The sequence below is a fragment of the Mytilus californianus genome, unplaced genomic scaffold, assembly GCF_021869535.1.
Source record: "Mytilus californianus isolate M0D057914Y unplaced genomic scaffold, xbMytCali1.0.p SCAF_4, whole genome shotgun sequence".
Taxonomy (NCBI): Eukaryota; Metazoa; Mollusca; class Bivalvia; order Mytilida; family Mytilidae; genus Mytilus; species Mytilus californianus.
Window position 1 is genome coordinate 115197795 of NW_026262690.1, and position 16545 is coordinate 115214339.

The window sequence follows — 16545 nt, forward strand, 5'->3', positions numbered from 1 at the left end:
TCACATAAAAAATATTTTTCAGTTTCAAAACGGTTAAATCCACAAAATTTTACTGAAATATGTTGAAATATTCATAGTCATAGGTGCTCGAGGACAGGACCCAGTTTTGAGCACCCCATAGTCTCTTCTCCTTATTATCATAATCCTCGATTTTTGCAATATATATCACTTATTTGTTCCATATGCATACCAATATATCATATTTTTAACTTGAATATACAGAGTGAGGCCATAAGTATTCGTCACTTGAGATTTTCGCTCTTAATTCATGCAAAACTAAATTTTTTCAAAAAATTATTTTGGGTCATTTCTGGTTTGATTTTAAGCAACTTGGTACCAATAGAAGCAGATTTGTCATAGGTTTATTTGTTTATTTGGTTGTATTTTTGTTGTGGATCATTTTCATTTTCTCAACACAAATATTTTTCTTTTCAGAATTTGTTATATATATATACATTCATGCCCTTTATGGGCCCTGTAATTTTGGAAATAAAAATATTCTGTTCTATACATAAAGTCATAAGGACCTACATATCTAACATTTAGTTAAAACTTAAAGGATTTCAGTGGAAAATGACTTGTGAGACACTTTCGTGTTTACTTTCAATGTGCCACTCGACTATTGAGCAAAAAAAAAAAATGGTATATTTTGGCACCTGTCAGGAACCTCTGGCTATTGTTTTTCTTGTATGTTTTTTTTTCTAAATTTTGGTACATTCATAAGTTTCAGAGTTTATTGTGATGTCCATTTTCTATGAACTAGAACACATTTTTGTTTAGCAGTCAGCTGAAGCCCACCTCCAGGTGCGGGATTTCTCACTGAGTAGAAGACCGATTGGTGGCCTTGGGCTGTTTTCTGCTCTCTGGTAGGGTTGTCTCTTTGACACATTCCCTGCTTCAATTTCCAACTTTATATATTGGTAAATGCATTTAGTTGCCAAAAATTTTGCATAAGAAAGTTTGTTTTCTTCTTCAGGACAGATGATTGCATAGAAAAGGCAGAAGGGAGCTGAGGCTGCTGCTTTAAACACTTTATTTTGCGGTTAATTAAGACTGGTGAAATTTTTAGTAACAAGCATCAGATTTTTATACGACCGCAATAAAATTTTGCGGTCGTATATTGGTATGACGTTGGCGTCGTCGTCGTCGTCCGAAGACACATTGGTTTTCGCACTCTAACTTTAGTTTAAGTGAATGGATCTCTATGAAATTTTACCATAAGGTTCAATACTTCAAAAGGAAGGTTAGGATTGATTTTGGGGGTTATGGTACTATCAGTTAAGGAATTAGGGACCAAAAGGGGCCAAAAATAATCATTTTTCTAACTTCCAGACATAACTTGTGTGTTAGTGTATGGATCTCTCTGACATTGTACTACAAGGTTACATATCACAAAGGGAATGCTGGGATGGATTTTGGGGGTAATTGCCTCAAAATTTTAGGAATTAGGGGCAGAAAAAGGGGCAAAAAAACAAGCATTTTTCTAGTTTCATGACAATAACTTGTGTGTAAGTGTATGGATCTTTCTGAAATTGTACTACAAGGTTCCATATCACAAAGGGAAAGTTGGAATTGAGTTTTGGGGTAATTGCACAAAACGTTTAGGAATAAGGGGCCAAAATTAAGCATTTTTCTAGTTTCCAGACAATAACTTGTGTTCAAGTGTATGGATCTCTCTGAAATTGTACTGCAAGGTACCACATCACAAAGGGAAGGCTGGGATTGATTTTGGGGGTAATTGCCTCAAAATTTTAGGAATTAGGGGCCAAAAAGGGGCAAAAAACAAGCATTTTTCTAGTTTCAGGACAATAACTTGTGTGTAAGTGTATGGATCTTTCTGAAATTGTACTACAAGGTTCCATATCACAAAGGGAAAGCTGGGTTTGAGTTTGGGTGTAATTGCCCTAAACGTCTAGGAATTTGGGGCCAAAAAGGGGCAAAAAAACAAGCATTTTTCTAGTTTCCAGACAATAACTTGTGTTCAAGTGTATGGATCTCTCTGAAATTGTACTGCAAGGTACCATACCACAAAGGGAAGGCTGGGATTGAGTTTGGGGGTGATGAATCATAAGGGGGTTCAAAAAATTGGGGGAGGGATTTTTTTTTCCTTTTTTTTTCTTTAAAATTTTCCATTTTAAATTGGTTATTTCTGATTTATATATAAACATGATAAAAGCAAATAATAATGATATGGTTTGAATAGGTAAATTAAAAATTTATAAGTTCTTAGACCACATTCATTCTGTGTCAGAAACCTATGCTGTGTCAAATATTTAATCACAATCCAAAGTCAGTGTGTATCAAGCTTGAATGTTGTGTCCATACTTGCCCCAACTGTTCAGGGTTCGACCTCTGCGGTCGTATCAAGCTGCGCCCAGTGGAGCATTTTATTTACATTAAATTTATATACCAACTAATATTTCAAATCCCAAAATGAATTTCAAAATTTTTTAAAGTTTTTTATGAATATTTTAGGCATCTTGGACATTAAAGACTAGAGCTTTAACAGCACAGGTTTATGTAGATGAAGTTGATGTGGATGAAGAAGGTATTGCAGAGATGTTAATGGATGACAATTCCATAGCACAGGTGTCCAGACCTGGGACATCCCTCAAACAACCAGGAACAGGCCATGGTGGTCCTAGTCAAGGTGTAAGGTAGGTATCATTACTTCCTCCCTGATTAAGGTTTAACCCATCATTTTCTTTGGAAAATGTGTGTACCTAGTCTGGAATATGACTTTTGTTTATCCACTCATTCCTCTGATTGATAATGTTTGATTTTGTCAATTTTTATGGAATTCCCTTTTTTGAATTTACCTTTGAGTTTGGTATTTTTGTTATACTTTTAAGGGATTATTAATGGCTAATGTATTTCCAATGTTTCACCTGTTTTTTTTATTTGTGTAGCAGAACTAAATGCATTTGATTTGCTTCATGTTTTATATGCAAAAGTATCAAAAGGAATTGGACACAACATTAGTGACATCTTCTGCCTTTTAACCAAAAATAAAATCCATGAAAATTGGTATTCCACAAAAAATAATGAATCCTAAGTAAACATGGTGTCGGGCTATAGATTTGAAAGAGTTATAATTTTATAATGTAGTAAAATGTAAAACAATGACAGAAAAGCATTCATTATATACATATAATTTGAAATGCCATTTAGTAACTCAATATATTTAATAACTGTGATATGTTTTTACAGACCAATGTCCCAGTCAGGAAGACCATTATCAGGATTTACCCGTCCTGGGACACAGGGTGGGAGACCAGGTACAATGGAACAAGCCATTAGGACCCCACGTACAGCACATACTGCCAGACCTGTCACTAGTGCCTCTGGGAGATATGTCAGATTAGGAACTGTACGTATTTATTTTGTTATGCCCACGCTGTAGATGAGGGGCATTATGTTTTACCCTTGTCCATCTGTACATCCGTACGTCCCAAAGTTTGTTTCCGTTCTCTAACTTTAGTTTGCTTCAACCAAATGTTATGAAACTTATACACAATGCTTATTACCACAAAACATATATCAAGTTTGAATTTAGGTGGCAACACTTTAACCGTTTTAGAGTTATGCCCCTTTACACATAGAAAAATTGCTGAATTTTTCGTTTCTGTTCTATAACTTAAGTTAGTCTCAACCAAATGTTATGAAATTTATACACAATGCTTATTACCTCAAAATACAGATCGAGTTTGAATTTTAGTGACGTCACTTTAACTGTTCTAGAGTTATGCCCCTTTACAAATGAAAAAATTGCTGAATTTTTCGTTTCCCCAATGTTATGAAACTTATACACAATGCTAATTATCTTAAAATACAGATCAAGTTTGAATTTAGGTGGCATCACTTTAACCGTTTTAGAGTTATGCCCCTTTACAAATGGAAAAATTGCTGAATTTTTCGTTTCTGTTCTCTAACTTAAGTTAGTCTCAACCAAATGTTATGAAATTTATACACAATGCTTATTACCTCAAAATACAGATCAAGTTTGAATTTTGGTGACGTCACTTTAACTGTTCTAGAGTTATGCCCCTTTACATATGGAAAAAATTGCTAAATTTTTTGTTTCCGTTCTGTAACTTAAGTTAGTCTCAACCAAATGTTATGAAACTTATATACAATGCTTATTACCACAAAATACAGATTAAATTTGAATTTTGGTGGTGTCACTTTTACTTTTCTAGAGTTATACCCCTTTACAAATGGAAAAATTGCTGAATTTTTCATTTCCGTTCTCTAACCTAAGTTAACCTCAACCAAATGTTATGAAACTTATACACAATGCTTATTACCACAAAATACAGATCAAGTTTGAATTTTGGTGGCGTCACTTTTACTTTTCATCAGTTATGTCCCTTTATAATGTTATATGATATGCAAGCGGGGGCATCATCAGTGTCCCATGGACAGATTCCCCATTTATTAATTTCTTATTTATCTACTGCTTTGATCATCTGTGGTATCATATGCTTGGTCCCTTTTTGGAGATTATGGTAAGTTTAATTATGACCACGCCGAAGCGGAGGGGGCATTAAGTTTTACCCTTGTCCGTCTGTCCATACGTCCGTATGTCCGAAAAATGGTTTCCGTTCTCTAACTTAAGTTTGCCTCAACCAAATGTTATCAAACTTATACACAATGCTTATTACCACAAAACACAGATCAAGTTTGAATTTCGTGGCGCCACCTAACCGTTCTAGAGTTATGCCCCTTTATAAATAGAAAAATTGCAAAATTTTTCATTTCCGTTCTCTAACTTAAGTTTGCCTCAACCAAATGTTATGAAACTTATACACAATGCTTATTACCACAATACACAGATCAAGTTTGAATTTTGGTGGCGTTTCTTTTTTTGTTCTAGAGTTATGCACCTTTACAACTGGAAAAATTGCTAAATTTTTCATTTTTTTTCTAAAAATATCAATGATTTCATTGTTCAAGTAATTTTTGAAATTGGAGTTATCTTCCTTTGTCCATGATTATGGTTGAATCAACTACAATCAATGCTTTATACAATGCAATGTTTAATTTTGCCTTCCACTGATAAAACACCGATCAAGTTGAATTTGGGTAGTGTCACTTTAACCATTATTGAGTTATGCCCCTTTATAAATCGAAAAATTGCAAAATTTTTAGTTTCGTTCTGTAACTTAAGTTTGCCCCAACCAAACATGAAACCTATACACAAAACTTATTACCACAAATTCAAAATCAAGTACAAATTTGGGTAGCGTCACTTTTATTGTTCTTGAGTTATGTCCCTTTATAATGTTGTATGCAAGCGGGGGCATCATCTGTGTCCATGGGGACACATTCTCCATTTATTCTTATTGTGTTTACATTAAAAAATTGATATTTGCTGCTATGTTACTATAAATTATGCAATACACATGTTATAAAGTCTTTTACTAGGAATAAGAACAGAGACATCTACTCCTGAGTCAGATGTTATGTGACTACATAGCATAGTTTTGTCTATTATGTCTATCTGTCTAAAGATTAATTTCTAATAAAAATATTTGAACAATTTAAGTGCAAAGTTTATTACTAATTATGTAAAACTAACATATTATTTTACTAATTTTTTTTTCTCAAAATTATAACTTGAATAAATATCAATTATTACTTCAATTCACTTTTGAGAAAAATTATGAGTACGTTTTAAGGTAATATGGGATTTTTTTAGGATAAGTTGACTGAATGTTTTAGGCATTGAACCATAACAGCATTACATATATGTAAAAAGAAATCTAATGGAAATATTTTGTATTGTAGGCTTCTATGTTGTCGACACCAGACGGACCTTTTATTAACCTGGGTAGATTGAACTTTACAAAATATGCATCGAGACAGAACTTAGCCAAATCATTGTTTGAGTATATATTTCATCATGAAAATGATGTCAGAAATGTAAGTTATATGCTGACCCGGTTTCTTTGTCATAAACTATTATATGTAATATAAACTTGTGAATAAAGATTTCAGAGTGCATGACACATGTTTCTGCAATACATGTATAAGATTATTAAACCTTTATTATGTATACAGGATACCACAGTTTGCAAAGCAAAATGAATAATATAATCATGAAAACATATATAGCAGCCAAAATTGATTAAGGTCAGTTTTGGCAGGAGGTTCAACCTGAAGAGTTATGAATATATTTGATAAAAAAAAACATAAGGGTAGTGGATATTAAAAATTAAAATAAAATTATATGGAGTGAATGCACATTAGTCAATGCGGCTTATAAATTACACATATCTGAACCCCATGGTCACTAATGATGAGTGAAAACTGATATTTTAAGGCTTAAGATCCAGAAAAGTCATTTGAGAAAAGGATAAAACAAGACTAGAAATGATTTTATTACCAGTTTTTACCAATTGATTTATTAAATTATTTCAAAAATACAATTATATTATCATCCATATTTTATTATTTTTTCACAAGTTTTAAATGAAATGTTTATACACACTCATAAAAATCAAGTGTTAGAAGATGAAGGAGAAAACAATTTACATGGTTTCTTACTTGCAATATAATTGATGTTCTTCTTTGAAGCTGCACTGACAACATCCTATACTGGGACCATCAGTAATGCATGATATTCTTCAACCCCTTAGCTTGGTACACTTTGTTGATGGTTTCAGGTATCTGACATCTCTTTTTGTCCACCCTTTAAACCTTGACATGTTATTCTTTTATTTACATTCTCGCCTGGGGCCTCACAAACTGAGTGGTCTAACCCTAAGGTTGTGAGTTCCAATCCTTGCACATAGCAGGCATGTTTGATTCCAACCTTATTTGACTAGGATTGCCAGTTACCCCATCTAAAGTTGGTGGTTCCTTCCAGGCACTGCTGCTTCCTCAATCAATATAAACTGGTCAACACAATATAGCCATGAGTGCTGAAAGAGGCTTTAACCACCAACAGTCAATTAATCAGCTTAAACCACCAACAGTCAATTAATCAACTTTAGCCACCAACAGTCAGTTAATCAATACGTGCTCATCCTCACATCATAGTTGCCAACTCACATGATATTCGCGTGTAATACACGCTTATTCAACGGTTTACACGAGAGGATTTTGTCACATGGCGTGTACACGCTTTTCGCCACTTTACACGCAATTACACGCTTTTTCGTTGTTTGGATTTTTTGGTCGTAAGTGATATCGCGATTCACATGTTTTTCCATTAGTAGACGATAAATACAGAAAATTTCGAAAATAATTGTTTGCTCGCCATTGTTTATTTCGACATGGACGAACAACAACAAAAGCCCATCAGGTAAGTTTGTGAGTAGTTTTTAAGATTTTGTTACTTTCTTTTTCTCAAATTCACTTTTGGGAAGTGTCCGGAAGAAAGAAGTCGCTTTTTGGAACTGTACCATTGTCGAAAACGATACGTGTGTACGTACCAAAAAGTTGGGGAGTCCGAGTTTAATATTATGGATCAAAGAAAGAGATCAAGGGCCAACACTGCATTGTGCACCCTATGTTACTCTCATATTTATATCTGCAAATGATATCAATCATTTGCAATCATAACAACAAGTGTGAGAGGATGTAGCTTTTTGAAAAATTATGAAATATTTTTCTTTTTCAGTTTCAAATCTAGCCAACAGATTTCCACAGGACATAGGGATGGAAATATCACAGAACTGTTGGATCAGTTCTCAAACTACCAGCTGTCTTCTGATGAAGTACCCAGTTTTGACCAGACATTACCAACATATATAATTTGTGGGGAGCAATGGCATACATGGATGACATTTTTAATGGCAAAAAACGTTATGACATTTTTTCAAAGCTTGCTGTTTAAACGTTAAAGCTATTTTAGATTTGCCAAATAGCAATTCTGAATGTGAGAGAGCATTTTCAATTACGAATAAAGAAATTTACACTGAATTCAGATCAGAACTCAACAATAATATAGTGTGTGCCTTGTTTAATATCATGTAAATGTAAGCAAACTGGCAGTTGTTTTGGATATGTGCCTAGTTGTGTTGTTCTGAATGCAGCAAAACAGGCCACTGTTGAATGCAATAAAAGTTTACAGTAGAATATTGTTTTTTATATTAAAAAATATGTATAATGTTCATATTAAAAAGTCTGCATCAATGTCACACGTTTTCACTCGCTTTTTGACATGTCATGTCATGTCATGACATGATTTGTCATTGTCAGAGGTTGGCAAGTATGCCTCACATATACTGTAAACCAACTAATGTTTGCGAGTGATTTATTTTTTGCGATTTTCACAAGTTTGAAAATAACGCGAATATAAATCGTCTGTAATATTTCAAACTTGTATCTTTCCTTATTTAACTACATCAAGTAAATTTGAAAATTGCGAAATTAAATCACTGCACAGTGGGCTGGAAAGGGCCAAAACATGAAATTATTTATCTGTGAAAATAAGTTGGTTTACAGTTCCCCTCTTTTATTTACAGGCACTAGAGTTTGCAGCAATAGCTGAAGAAGTATTTTAGACTTGTGACTTATTATAGGTTATATATGCTCATTTTTTCTTAAAAACCTTTATTTACAGGCACTAGAGTTGGCAGCATTAGCTACTGAAGCATGTCAGTTTAAAGACTGGTGGTGGAAAGTACAGCTAGCCAAATGTTACTACAGGTATAGGATTTTCTTTTGTATAAATCATTCAGTTTATAGGCAGTTTTTGTAAAACTTTTATTAAAACTCAAAGACTGAAGAAGCTTGTGAACGAAGATTCTGTAAACCAACTTATTTTCACGAAACTATATTTATCATTTAATTTTTTCTTGCAAAGTTCTTGGCAATTTAGAGTTGTTCCCCTTCCAACATAGAACTTTTGGCCCTGTACAGTACCGGCCTTGTCATTGCAACTCCTCCTACATGTTTTATCCTGTGTTATTGTTAAATTCTGAAATACAGATGTGCATCTGGGTATCCTGTTCCAGTCCATTGAGCTTTCTCAAAAGCTTAGAAAATGTTGGCCCTGTCTAGTACCTACCTTCTCATCACAACTCCTCCTTCATTGTTTATAAATCACATTTACATGGAAGTTAGTATATTGTTAGAGCCTTTCACTGGTAATATGCAGATGTGCATGTGGATAGGATATTTAAGTTTATTGAGTATTTTGTAGAGAAATACCGCATTGAACTAAGAAACATTTAAGGTTTTCAGAACACACCGCTTATTAAGGTTAAGGTATTTTACCATGAAGATGTGGTCACATCAATTTGAAACTTTGTACACATGTCAATTATTATGTGATCCTTTTAAATTGTATACCAAAGTATGGTTGACCCTGTTTTCATGGTTCACTGAACATAGAAATGTGATATTGTGAAACTAGTGCATTTTAAGATTAAAGTTTTTTGATAAGGTGGTTTACCATGGAGTTGTGGTTACATCAACCTGAAACTTAGTACACATGTTCATTATTGATGTGCACTATAAAAATTATAAACCAAATTACATTTTGACCAAGATTCTATGATAATCACTGAACATAGTCATGTGACTGTGTAAAAATTAGTAAATTCTCAGGTTTAAGTTTTTAGTTAAGGTAGTTCTCATGAAGTTGTGGTTCCATCAACTTGAAACGCATTACACAGGTTCATTGTTAGGTCAAAGTTTTAATTTTAATGCCAAATTATGAATTTGATCCCACTTTTAGGTAAAAAAAATGCTTTGTTTCAGATTAGGAATGTTTAGAGACTCAGAACAGCAATTAAAATCAGCATTAAAACAACAAGACATGGTAGATCCCTATTTGTATCTATGTAAAGTGTATCTCAGGCTCGATCAACCTCTTACAGCTGTAGAAGTTTATAAACAAGGATTAGAAAAATTTCAAGGGGAGACAACACTATTGACAGGAATAGCTAGAATTTATGAGGTAAGAGCCCTATTTGTATCTATGTAAAGTGTATGTCAGACTAGATCAACAACTCACAGCTGTAGAAGTTTATAAACAGGAATTAGAAAAGTTTCAATGGGAAACAACTTTTTTGACAGAAATAGCTAGAATTTAAGAAGTAAGAATTTAATGCTAGTTATGTTCCTTTAAAATGCACTTTGAACATGTAAATTTTTCTGAAACACTCTGAAAAAGTCTTAACAGGGTATATAACTTTCAAACAAGACAGCCAGAGCTTTCAGCTTAATAATACAGGTAGTGAAATTGAAATTGAAATGAATGGATAAGGCATATTGATTTGTGACACAAAATTTGTTCATGCACTTGATAAAACTCAAAGCAAATGAAAAATACTTTTATTTCTGTTTTCATATCAGAATCGCAGTAAGGCCTTCAACATAGAGCAAAATTGATCTTATTCCTGTCATCAATAGGTCATAAATATACTTTGAATTCTTTATTGTTCTTGGATTTAGTTTGTACATGTGAACCACAAGTTAAGATGCTCATTAAATTACAAATTTTCCAAAGGGTTGGTTGCAGACATTGGCAAAACCATGAATTCACGAAAATGCAAGTTTTCCTCATCCCACAAAAATTGGTATCCCTGAAAATAAATGAATCCACAATATGCAAATACAGTCAGTTTAGAAACATACTATCAAACATTCGGTTTTTTAAACATGTACACAGGAATCTCATTTTGTAATCATTGGAAACTACTGGAAATGTAAAACTTCATTTTTGAACAGGCGTACTGAAACAAATTACTTGTGATTACAGATTATGATCATTAATACCAGAAGTAAGCTGGTTCTCGGCTGACTACTACACTTTGTTCATAGACAGCTGGTGAGATCCAATCTATTGTAGAATCTGATTAGTCAAGAGACATTTTTCCATCATCCAGTCAAATTACGTGTACTTTATCGCACTTTCCATTGTAAACATGAAAATATTATTTTCTGCTACAATCCAAGAAATGTTATCGCAAATCAACTAATAAAGATTGAAAGAATATTCTTTTTTTTCAAACAAGCAATTTTATGAAACAATTTTTTCATTCGCTAAATTTTACTGTCAAATCCACACTTGAAATATCGTAATAGCCTTCAGTTCGAAAGTTTTCATTTTGTATGACGTCACGTTTAACCATGATGTTGATGTGCAAAAATCATTCATGGAGTTTAGTGGAATTTTATTTGATGTCAAATTGATACCTTTTTCAATATCTATTTTCTTTTTGTAATGTATTAGATTATTTAAATTTATAATAGGAATTTATTTACGCATTAATTTTATGCTTTATGCGACAAGAAACAAATTGTTTTGTTTGTTTAATTTTTCGGATATCGTACACTGCTATGTAACAAAGTACCGTCAAATCTTGTTAAAATATCCAGGGCAAAATTTTGCCCTACAAGATTGGGCCGTATCTGTTTAATGAGTGTAGGGTAATACAAGCGGATTCCAGTTTATACCAGAAGGATCTTGGTTATAATTAGCACTACAAAATTAGTTATGTTTATAGTTTTAGCTCCTAAAGTCTCATTGTTATGGTTACCTTAAGATGTTCCGTGTTTGTCTTCAGTATTTTGTTGGGTTGCTGTCTCATTTACATGAACCCCTTTTACTTTTTAATAATGACTGGCATTTATCAACCTTTTTGCTTTTTTCAGGGTTTAAATGAGATGGAAAATGCAGTAAAATATTATAAAGATGTTTTAATGTATGATAGTATGCATGTGGAAGCCATAGCTTGTATAGCGACCCACCATTTTTATACAGATCAACCAGAAGTAGCACTGAAATTTTACAGGTATTGTCCTATTCACCACTTTATGTATTTGACATTAAGATCATATTGAACAAAAAGCAGGTGCCTCTCATGCCTATGAAGGACAGAACCATTATGACTGTCAACTTTTCAAAACTCTTATGAGAATTTCCCTTCTGAAGTAGTTTTAAGAATGGAAGATTAGTTTTCATGTTATTATTATTTTACCATTCTTTTGTTATGGAAATAAGCCTTTTTAATAGTTCTTAAAATGATATGATCATAAACATTATAATTGAATTAATTGTTATTGCTATTACTGTCTCACATGTAATTATTCAGACTGCATTACAAAGGGATGCTATTCTGGTGGCAACGACGGAAAGCTTTATATTTCAGAAAGGTAGATGACCTGAATACTTAAAAATCTTGTATACAGATGCCTTATGCTTTGAAATTTTCAGCAGCTGTTTATAACTTATAGTTTTTTTTATTAAATAGATCAGTGATCAATGTTTAGTTTTCATGATTAGGTCCCTTTCTCAGATGCTATAGGCAATAGGTCGACTACGTTTGGTGCATGAATTATTGTACATGTCCCTCTGGCAATGTTCATCTGACCTTAACTTCATTTATATGGTTCATTGGTCAGCTTTAAGTATTCATGATTTGATCCCTTTCTCAGATACTACAAGCAATTGCCTCTATATTTGGTGTATTGAATGATTGTAAGGTATACATGTCTGTCAGATAAACAATTGTCAATAAAAATAAACCTGCCTAAATTGATTATGAAATAAAAATTGACTTACTGCATAAGGTCATAATTTCTTATTATTTAAATGGAAAAAATGATATGTTTCACCTTAAATTAAGTGTAAATCGAATGAATGAATGAATATTTATTGCAAAAGCAAAAACATGCTATGGAAAAATAAACTACATATATTACATAGTATATACATGGATAGACAATAGAGAACAGTAGTAAAATAAAGAAAGGGAGATTTATTTTTAAATATGTATTGTGAATCATATTTATGGTTTGTTTTTTTAAAAACTCATAAGAATTGTTATGTCAAAAAATTTATTGTTTACATTTAAAATTAAAAAAAAACAGTCAAACATACAAAATTTGCTAAAGAGCAGGTCATAAAAAAAGTATATCTAAATAGATAATGGCTTTTATTTTCTGAATTTACAGAATTTTAAAAAGTTTATGCATGTTTTTCCTTGTATTTTAAGGAAAAAAAAATTTAGATGTTTTTTTTATTATGGTTTTATGTTAGAAGTTATATGTAACCAAAAGTCTTGTCTTTTTTATTAGTCTGCAGCAAATAATAATATTGTTTTCATTAGCAAATGTTAAAACAAGAAGCCAATTTAATTTTGATTAAACAATTGTTTTCATAATCATCAAAGGCATTTATCTAATTATCAATTTACAATTATATATGATCGAAAGACAATACAAGCCAATTACTACTGATATATCCCCAAAAAGTTTGTTTAATTATCAATTATAATGTCTTTATTTACTTGTTAACTTTGATCTTTTTATAATCCACAATTAATCCCAAATAGTCTCGCAAGTCTTTTTGAGTAGAGGAATTTATCTTTTGATCTCAAAGTTTCTCAAATGTATACTGTGAAAACAGACTCAAAAAAGATATAATTAATAAACACAACAGTTTGAAATATCATCAAACCTCATACATTTGCTGCACCCACACAAGTTAGTAAAAAAAAAATGGCTGAATCTGCACCAGTTAATGACAGCATAGTTATGGATGATACAGTACTACTGAGGAAACATTTACTGATCCATGACAGAGCTGTACAGCAAATAATTGTACTAGGTAAGTTCTGTAGCCTTAATGCTCAACTTTCAGACCTCCCTTTATCAATTTAAATTTTTCATAGTGTCTTTTTTTAATTTAAATTAAAAAAAAATCAATCTGTTCTTATTTGAAACAAGTCTTGCTAGTTCCAAGATGGAATAAGAATATAAGAAAGATTGCTCTTTTCTTTTCTTGACTTATCTAAAAATATTTTGTATGAACTAAACACTGTCCTGAATAAGATCAGTGTAGATTCTAAAAAGCAGATCTATTAATAATGATATTTGAGAAAATAAAAACCATTGAAAACAAGTGAATGATGAAATGATAAACTTTTTGAAAGATTTTTATAATTTTTCAGAAGAAAAAAGATATTTAAAGTAGAATTATTTTTGATAAGTTTTGCAAGATTTAAATTTTTTTTATACAATGAGTAAACAATTCGGACATATTTTGTAAATTTTTTCTTATTTTCAGACCGCTATATTGAGAGAGTCAAAGAAAGAGCTGTACATCAAGTTCAGAGAGGTAACAAATCCAGAGCCTTACATCTGTTAAACAGGAAGTCGGTAGCCATTGGTCTAAAGAACACCTATCGTCAGTATCGTCTTAGAAAGTGGTACCAGTCACAAGTTCTTGTAGTGAGCATGCTCAACACGCTGAGACCAAACCAGGTTACAGTACAACCTACAGAACCTGACACAAACCCAGGGTACGCAGGTCAACAGATGGAGCTGTTTGCCAAATCACAGATGGTTGCTCAGTGTAACTTTGATCGTGCTGTGTAATGATGCTGCAAACATGCAAAGATGTTGAATTTGATCTTGATATGCTTCTGTCTACAACTAACAAGTTAATTAAAGTGATATGAAAACATTGAAATCTGACTAGTAAAGTGAAATTTAATGTAGATTTGTTAATTTGATAGTGCTATGTTATTTTTTTAATAAAAAATACTTTCTCACTCAAAATTTTGTTTTTATGATTATGTTTTGAGATTTTGTGAGTTTGATACTTGGAGAAGATTGTATTTGAAATTCTTTTGTGATTCTTCTTGAAGGAATAAAAGAATGTCTTCAAATATTTCTGAAATGTTTCCATTTTTGTTTTTATTTTCATGTTGTGTTTTATGGATAGATGTTTATCTTGTCATTTTTTTGGCAATAGGCTTTCTCTTATTGTTTGCCCATTAGGCATCTTCTCTCCATTTGTTTGCCCATTAGGCATCTTCTCTCCATTAGTTTGCCCATTAGACATCTTCTCTTTATTTGTATGCCCATTTGGGAATCTTCTCTCAAGTTGTTTGCCCGTTAGGCATCTGCTCTCCATTATTTTGCCCATTAGGTTTCTTCTCCCCAATTGTTTTATTAGGTATCTTCTCCATATTTTCCATAAAATGTTCAATCAAATAAAAATTTCAACAACAAACAAAAAACTAAGGAGTGCATGCTTTGTGCATTCCTTCTATATTCTAAAGATTTACACTACTAAAGATATTTCCTGTGTATTATTGTAATAAATGGTAATTTTTAAGAGTTTTTTTTTTTATTGAAGGCAACTCGGCCCAATCACAAAGTCAATTAAGTCTGATAGACCTTTAAAAAGTCAAGTTTATGAATGAATTAAAGGTTTAGTTAACTCTTTGATAAACTAAATATAACCTTTATTACTTATTACTAAAATTTAAACAAAATGTGCCATGATTTTGTACTAATTTTAACTTTTCTACTATAATATCAACCAGAAAGTTTGCAGGTAAATTGAAATTGTAATAACAATATTTACAAAAATAATTAGCTATACAGATCTACACTAATGCCAATATACTGTGGATTTATTTATTTTCATTGATACCAATTTTTTGTGGATTTTAAGGAAAACTTGCATTTTTGTGGATATTTTATTTCGTGGTTTTGCCAAAGTCTGCATATATTATAATACAAAATTTGTAATTTATTAGACTTGGAAAATTAGTATCCAATAAATAATAATGAATCCACAGTTAATGAAGCTATCAAATGTAGATAACATCTTTTTATCCTGAATTTATGTAAATGAATGATGTACAGAGGCCAATTTAAGGAGCTAAATACAAGTAGGGGGATGGTCTGCTGTATGGAGTTAGCTACATATATGGTTGTTTTAACTATTTAAAATCCCTACTCCTAAAATTATCTTGCCAGGGCCTCTTTTTCTAAATCCTTGATTCACACCTTAGTGATCCTGGCAATGAAGAATAAAAATATTGGTCTTTATTAATTTTGAATGTGCTTAAATAGCTGTTTATTTGAAAATGAATAATTTCTTTGTGGGATTTTTTTTTCTGGATTTAAAAATGTGAAAATGAATTTCAACATGGCACATTTTGCCATGAGATGGACTTTGGGAAATTAGTTTCCATTCTCTTACTATACCAAATGTCAAGAAATTTGTACACAATGCTAATTACCACAATACACAGACCAAGTTTGAATTTGGGTGGTGTCACTTTTATCTTTCTATAGTTATGCCCCTTTACAAATGGAAAAATTGCTGAAAAAATGCTTATTACCACAAAACTCAGATCAAGTAGGAAAATGGGTAGCATCACTTTTACTGTTCTTGAGTTATGCCCCCTTTACAAAAGGACAAATTATTGAAATTTTCGTTTCTGTTCTCTAACTTAACTTTGCCTCAACTAAATATTATAAAACTTATACAAGATGCTTATTATACCCCATGCAACTTATTGCGTCGGGTATGATATTTTTGACCCGTCCGTCTGTCTGTTCGTCCATCTGTCTGTCTGTCCGTCTGTCAGTCCTCTTCTTTTCATCGCAACTCCTCTGAAACCACACAACAGAATTCCATGAAACTTTGTAGATAATAAGGACCTACTATGTAGATGTGCATATCGACAGGAAATTATGATTCAATTTTTTTTCTAGGAGTTATGCTCCTTTGAACTTATTGGCCTCAATATACTACAGTTTTATCAGTCCTGTTCTTGTCAT

At 32.1% G+C, this 16545-nt stretch overlaps 2 protein-coding genes across 8 annotated transcripts in view; both read left to right on the top strand.

Moving 5' to 3' along the window:
- The window catches only part of LOC127699106 (uncharacterized), a 197993-nt gene that overhangs the window by 93330 nt on the left and 88118 nt on the right, over window positions 1–16545 (top strand). The window contains exon 16 of one of the 7 annotated variants that reach the window (XR_007981079.1): window positions 1382–1855. The exons of 4 other annotated variants lie outside the window; for them this stretch is intronic. The gene's annotated coding sequence lies outside the window, so the exon portion shown is untranslated. Of the gene's footprint in view, window positions 1–1381; window positions 2091–2203; window positions 2395–16545 lie in introns of those variants that run through there. 2 more of the 7 variants (XR_007981080.1, XR_007981078.1) reach the window with 2 other exon arrangements.
- Window positions 1–16545, top strand: part of LOC127699128 (tetratricopeptide repeat protein 8-like) — a 46544-nt gene that overhangs the window by 2504 nt on the left and 27495 nt on the right. The window contains exons 2-7 of the mRNA XM_052202871.1: window positions 2476–2657; window positions 3211–3370; window positions 5791–5925; window positions 8573–8658; window positions 9715–9913; window positions 11614–11753. Coding sequence (XP_052058831.1) covers window positions 2476–2657; window positions 3211–3370; window positions 5791–5925; window positions 8573–8658; window positions 9715–9913; window positions 11614–11753 — 902 coding nt within the window. The remainder of the gene's footprint in view (window positions 1–2475; window positions 2658–3210; window positions 3371–5790; window positions 5926–8572; window positions 8659–9714; window positions 9914–11613; window positions 11754–16545) is intronic.